Source organism: Gastrolobium bilobum, unplaced genomic scaffold, assembly GCF_033153095.1.
Source record: "Gastrolobium bilobum isolate Gb01-03AN ecotype WA unplaced genomic scaffold, APGP_CSIRO_Gbil_v1 utg68317, whole genome shotgun sequence".
NCBI lineage: Eukaryota > Viridiplantae > Streptophyta > Magnoliopsida > Fabales > Fabaceae > Gastrolobium > Gastrolobium bilobum.
Window position 1 is genome coordinate 98,995 of NW_026895372.1, and position 6,519 is coordinate 105,513.

General features: G+C 35.2%; 1 protein-coding gene across 1 annotated transcript; it reads right to left on the reverse strand.

Annotated features, from left to right (window-relative positions):
• Positions 1–1,274: 1,274 nt before the first annotated feature.
• On the reverse strand, positions 1,275–6,272 carry LOC133307679 (uncharacterized). Its single transcript, XM_061508236.1, has 8 exons — positions 5,887–6,272; positions 4,722–4,856; positions 4,284–4,475; positions 3,702–3,763; positions 3,415–3,584; positions 2,239–2,387; positions 1,998–2,141; positions 1,275–1,639 (listed from the first exon to the last, which is right to left on the reverse strand). The coding sequence occupies exons 1-8, from the start codon at positions 6,229–6,231 to the stop codon at positions 1,457–1,459; spliced, it is 1,380 nt and encodes a 459-aa protein (XP_061364220.1). The 5' UTR covers positions 6,232–6,272; the 3' UTR covers positions 1,275–1,456.
• Positions 6,273–6,519: the final 247 nt, after the last annotated feature.

Below are 6,519 nucleotides of genomic sequence, written 5' to 3' on the forward strand. Positions count from 1 at the left end.
GATTTCTTATCTTCAGTAACCAATTTAATTTTAATTTCTTTTTAGAATTTAGTTTAGCAATTGCAATTTTTCTTTTGTACTTTTTCACCAAAAAGATCCTTGTGAAAACGATTTTGAGATTTTAAATACATCCTATATCATTTGTGGCTGCGTATACTTACGCATCTCTTGCATACTCTTTAGCAAGGCCAACAAATACCACCTTGTAAGACCTAGTATGTCATGAGGGATGTATGTACTAAGTTGGTATTATTGTTTGCTTGTTATCCTATGGTCTGTGTACGTCGAAAATCTTTTTCTTTTGGAAACCGTACTGTGTAATCACCATTGTGACGCAAGACGTTTCCGATATTTTAAAAAAAAAATTATATTGTAATAAAACACTAATATACTTTAATTTATATCTTTACATGCTATCTCGGTAATGTCATAAGATTTTACTCTTAAGATGCATTATGTGCTTCACGTATCTATTTTTTATGCTTCTCTTTGGACCGAAAAAGTGTGAAATTTATTAGGAAATGTTGTTTGATTTTAATTCATCAAGGATGTTATTGTTGATGCCCCTTCTATACTTTGATATGATTTTAGGCAAAAAGAAAATTAATTCTTTGTAAAAAATTTCATGAGATGATTACTATGAAAGTGGAATTGCTTTAATATATTTTACGTGAGTTTCTTTAAAATTGGATGAACGTTTCTGGTTATTGCATACATTTACCTGGCTAAAAAGGTCACTGCATGTTACGGTTATAAGCTGGTTTGAGATAAAGTTATTAGAGATACATTCATCAAGAGATCTATTTGCCCAATAGGAATATATTTCTAGATTTAGTGTGGTTATTGAATAACTCGTCTTTTGAGATTTACGGGTAAGGTCATTAGAGACATGTTGGTTTATGAAATCTACCTGTCTAGAAGGAATCTATTTTCAAATCCAGTACAAAACACATATACTCTAATTTTGCCATCCCATACTAATGTAAAATAAAGTAGATTATGAAGATGTAATGTGTACGAAACATTATTCCACTCTTCTAGGTTTCTCAACATATCCGAGTATGATTTTTTATTTTCTATTGAGAATTTGCTGCGCAGAAGAAAAGAAGAACTATCTATTCATCGTTTCTTAATCAAACCCCATTACTCCCCATAGACACTTCCCCAAAAAAAATTCATTAGGAAACCCATAGGTTCAAGGATCTTAATGGCATCATGTGACTTTGGCAATATATCATTTTCGCCAAGTTCAAGGGCATCGGCAGAAGACAAAATGAAACAATAATCACCATCACTGTATAGAAAAATTTAAAATTACATACTTTTTTTGAGGAAACCCTTGAGGCAAACCATTAGACTAAGGTCATAAGTTCGAGTTGTACATTCAGCCTCTTGCAGATACTTGGTAAAAATACCTACTATTGGCTTAGCAAGACATAAAATATTTCAAAATCTATCAAGAATCCAAGGTTCGATTCAAAACAGATATCTGACCCGAATCTCCATTTAACAAAAAAACTTCCAGAGGGACATACGGAGAAGACATTGATGCACCAAACCTATAGGTGGGTTGCAACATTTTGCTACCTTTTGCACATGGAATCGTTCTAAGACGTGGTCCAGTTCTCATTTGCCAGATCTGCAGGACATTATCAATCAAGGAAATCAAATTAAGAATCTCTTCAAGTAATAAAGTCAAAGCCAATACCCCAATAAAGTTAAAGTCCAAGAGTGTCAATGCTATAATAAAAATAAACATGAGAAGAAACTGTCACATCCAAAAACCACTCCTCATTAAATCCCGAATAGTGAGGGTACAGATGAGGACAATACTTGTATTTACCCTTGCATATTTGCAGAGAGGCGGATTCTCAGCACATCTTTGTAGTAATTATACTTTTTAATTGCACAAATCCAGTGGAGGCTTTCAATAGTTTTGTAGAAAAGGTGGAACTGGAAACCTACAGTTCACTCATAGTGTAAGGTAAAAGACTTGCCTCAATTATTCCTTTTCTAGGCGCATGAATAGCCAAACACAGGCAGTAATCACTCTTCATTGGTTCATAATGAGTAGAGCTTGATGATGCAATATCTTTATTCACCAACATCTCCATGAATAGACAGCTGGCATCCCTATATCCCTGCAAAAATACTAAATTCCATATTAGGGAAATATAGTTACTTTATTATGGTTTATTTGAAGAGGGATGTTCAGGGTCAAAAAGTTCAAGAGGAAACCTTCCATAAGCGCACCACCACGAGTGCTTGAGTATCAAGTAGCAATATGCGACCAAGTGAATCTGTTATAGCAGCCAATGTACCACTCGGTGATAAGGTAAGCTTCTCACCTTTCCTAGGGTGATCTTTTAAACATGTCAGAGGTGAAGCTGCATTGAACCATGAAGGTAACAGTCAGATAATAGGATCTGAATTTAGAAACGGTGAAGCAATAATGGAGGACTGCATTTTATTTTATCAAATGATAGAGTCCAGTTGGTCCAGCTAGATCTTTTCTTCTAATAGAATGTCTGATGGTTTTTAGTGAAGTATTTATTTTTATTTTTTTTAAAGACATTCATAAAGAGCTTCTTAGTATCACATTACATGAATCCCACCAAAGTGTTGAATATGTCAAAAAAAGAAAAGGGAGAGGTGCTGTAAAATTCTGTGGAAGCACATACACACACAGAGAGAAAAAAAAATACAAAAAAACCATTTAAAAGAGAAAACATGAAAAAAATGAAAGATAAGAGGCTGGTAAACAATATGGGAAATGGAGGCAAGACAATTTGAATCCATACAAGAAGCATTCCTCTTCATGTTAAGCTAGTAAATGTAGTCTATCCACTTATGAGATCTTCAGCAGAGGAATCCACTTGAGAAAGTTTATCCTTTTTCTTTTGTTTCAAGCTTACTCACAATGTGACTTTTGTAAAGTTTCAGCTTCCTTGCTTTACTTCTAACTACAGTTATATTAAGAGGAGGGAGCCTTGGCATAACGGTTGGTGTTGTCACCACATTATCCTTTTTCTTTTGTTTCAAGCTTACTCACAATGTGACTTTTGTAAAGTTTCAGCTTCCTTGCTTTACTTCTAACTACAGTTATATTAAGAGGAGGGAGCCTTGGCATAATGGTTGGTGTTGTCGCCACGTGACCCGGATGTCACAAGTTCAAATCATGTAATCACAAAGCAAGAGCTTTATAGCACCAGGTTGCCCTTTATAATGGTAATATTCAGATATCATAGCACCACCTTTAAAATTGTCTAAAACACTCCTACTTAGCAGGATACAATCCAATTTTTTCTTTCTTTTACTTGGCTTGACCTTCATCCCTATTATATGCACAATTATTTCAGGTGCAGTGTGCTTATAATCACAAAAAGCAACCACTATGATGTTTTTTACTCCTACCTCGAGCAAATGGCTGAGGCTTCTCATCTGATTTCTTTGGAGATTTATTTAGAGATGTCTTTTCACTCCGCCAAATCAATTTAGAAAAAGAAGCTATTGTGGAAAATGTTGCAGGTACAACTTTAGACAAGATAGCTCCCACTAAAGATCTGCCTTTGTCTTCAGAAAGTCTTCCAAAAGGATCAAATAAAACTCAGTCAATATAATACTACGACAAGAAAAATACTTCACAGAGCACATATCCATAAAGAAGTAGCATGAGTTAATCCAAATAGTCCACCAAGTACCTGTATGCTGAAATCACAGCATCCTCTCCAACAGCCACTGCACAATAATAACGTTGACTTGACTGCCCAACAATAAAAGCAGCTGAATTCAAATACCAGAAATAACTTCAGAAAGCTTCCATTATCTAGGGTTCAAACAACCACAATCATTATCACAAACAAAACTCATGGCAGGACACAGTTAAACTGAGAAAAACAAGATATACAATAAAATAAAATCAACGACAATGACAACCACAAACTTAGTATCACTTCGTTCAGACTTCAGATCATACGTGACTTCCCTAGTTAATAGGAATTTAATAACCACTCAGTGAATTTTTGCAGGAAGGCAAAAGAAATTTTTAAAAGCCTACAAACACCTGGACGGGTAAATAATTAAATCAAAGAAACTGAAAAATGTGACTTTACAAATCTTATATGTTGAGAAGAGATATAAAAAGATTTGACGATAGTTTAGATTTGACGATAGTTTTCCTCCAATCACTTTTTTTGTTTTCTGTTGTTTGGATTTCATGAAACGAAATTCAAACAAATGTCATTAGCATGGCAGACATTACACAATTATTTAAAAGATTTTACCTGGTGTTCCATAAGGGGTGGGAGCATTATGCCAGTGATTGCTGCATCAGCACAAGTACCATATTTGCCAATATTCCACAACTGATAAGGTAATTTTGCATAAGAATTTCCAAAATCCTCTGAATCTTGACTCTTTGGCTTTTGATTCCAAAATTGAGCATGCACTTCTTCAAACCATTTCTGCAGCATATTCTACATTTCGACATTGCAAAGCCTATTATTAGACTCATAAGTCATCATCAGCTACCAAAATCCAATATTCAGACTGCAACTTTCAGATCTACATTCATGCAACATACTACTTTACTGTTAATAAAATAAAGTATTCCAATACCCAAAAAGAAAAAGAAAAAAAAAGTTAAATAAGTTTTACATTTTCACCCTAGGACTATATTTCAGCGAAGTTCTAATTATCTGAATACAATAACAAATGTTTACCTGAATATCAGAGCCATCAAAACGGGCAATTACACCTGGCATAACGAGACAAAACTCTTCTGAGGAAGTATCTTGAATCAAATCTTTCTTTGTTCCACGAACTCTTAATTTTAAAACTCGTCCAGGATAAATCATCTATGGGGAAGCAAATTGATATAAGACCTATGCTTAACATAATGCAAAAAAAAGAACAAATATGTATGCAGATATTAATATAGAATTTCATTCTTAATCTGATTGTGATTTGTAAACCTTAAACACTAGCACCCAAAATTTCATATAAAAAGAAACCATTTTTTTTTGGCCCTGAAGACAGTTGATTCGCGAAACTCTTTAGATTTCAAACGGTAAATGTCTTTTACTCAGACAAGGAGGGGAATGAGTGAAGGCAGATTTGATCCCAAGTCCTAGCATTCAACTGCAAAGGGCTGACCATCATTTGTTTTAAAATTTTATTAGAAAGAACCATAAAGCAAATTCAAATAAATTGTAGGGAGAATTACAATTGACAACCTGAAAGTTAGATTTATTATATTCAAGGATTACTAACCAAACTCTAACTAGAGTTTAGTCGTCAGAACAAATCATTTGGCCATCAATTTTTTTTTTAAAAAAGAAAAAAGAAAAAGGTTCGGCTATTGTCTTTTGGTCTAACTAAATTGTATATGTTTTCCAAGTCTTAAAAGGGAATTCTCCCTAAATCTTAACACAACAAGGCTCTTAATTATAGTGATTAGCTTCTACATTCATTCTAAGGAAGCCAAAGCACTAATCCAGAGTTGCAAAAATCTCGCAATCTATTGAAGTATACAGCACAATCAGGTAACATATAAACAATTTCAGAAAGACAAACCCCATTACCCAGAACACCCTATACCATTTCCAGCTTTATTTTCTAGTTCAGGTAAAAAATTTAAAAACATATATATAAATATAAATATAAAGCACAATGATTCAACTGCACACACAGATAAAACGATTCATTTCATTGCCAACGATATATAACAACATTCAAATACGATTTCTCAAGATCATGCCCACTACGCTTTTCCAACACAAAAGTAACAACTGGAAGCACCAAGTGATCAAATTTTCCACCTTTCTAATTCCCAATGCACAAATCTCAAAAGGGTAATCAAAGAAATGAACGAACGAAACGCATTACCTGCCTATGAATCAGTTCACCGCGCAAGGAGTAAAGAAGCAAGTACCCGCAGGAGGTACCGGCCACGATCACGCGAACATCGTCGAAGACCAACCATTCAACGGCGGAGATGCACTCGGCCTCGATGGGGGACAAATCGGGTCGGATCTTGACCCGGGATCCGTCGGAATCGGACCAGGAGAGGACGAGGATGGTGGAGCGGTTAGCGAGGACAAGAGAGTGGGTGTCGATGGCGCAGAGGAGGTTCGGGCTGTCGACGAGCCAACCCGGTTTACCAGCTCCGAGTTCGCCGAGTTCGTCGCAAGCTATGCATCCCAACTCGGTCTTGTACGATCGTCTCGCCATTGCTTCTGCAATGACTGGTTCTTTCAGCAATTCAATTCGCTCGTTGGGGCAACAAAAATGAATCGAAACTGTCCTTTGCTTGTGGGGAATGGCACGGTGTCCAGTTATTTCAGCTAAATAATAATAATAATAATAATAATAAAAATAAAGGTTATACTTAAGCTGCGCATGACAACCATTCTAATTCCTGACACTGTTTCTGAAAAGAAATGATTCTTTTCTAATTTTGTGCCTTGGAACAATTCTGAGAATCAGAATTACGTTTGTTAACATATTTTATTTTTATTC

Bases quoted from the DNA above. Each gene is read 5' to 3' on its own strand.
- LOC133307679 (XM_061508236.1), bottom strand. From the start codon at position 6,231: ATGGCGAGACGATCGTACAAGACCGAGTTGGGATGCATAGCTTGCGAC. The intron at 3,764-4,283 runs GTAAAATCTTTT...ATTGTTGGGCAG, and splicing joins CACCCCTTATGGAACACCAG to TCAAGTCAACGTTATTATTG. The intron at 2,142-2,238 runs GTTTCCTCTTGA...GTATTTTTGCAG, and splicing joins TGGTGGTGCGCTTATGGAAG to GGATATAGGGATGCCAGCTG.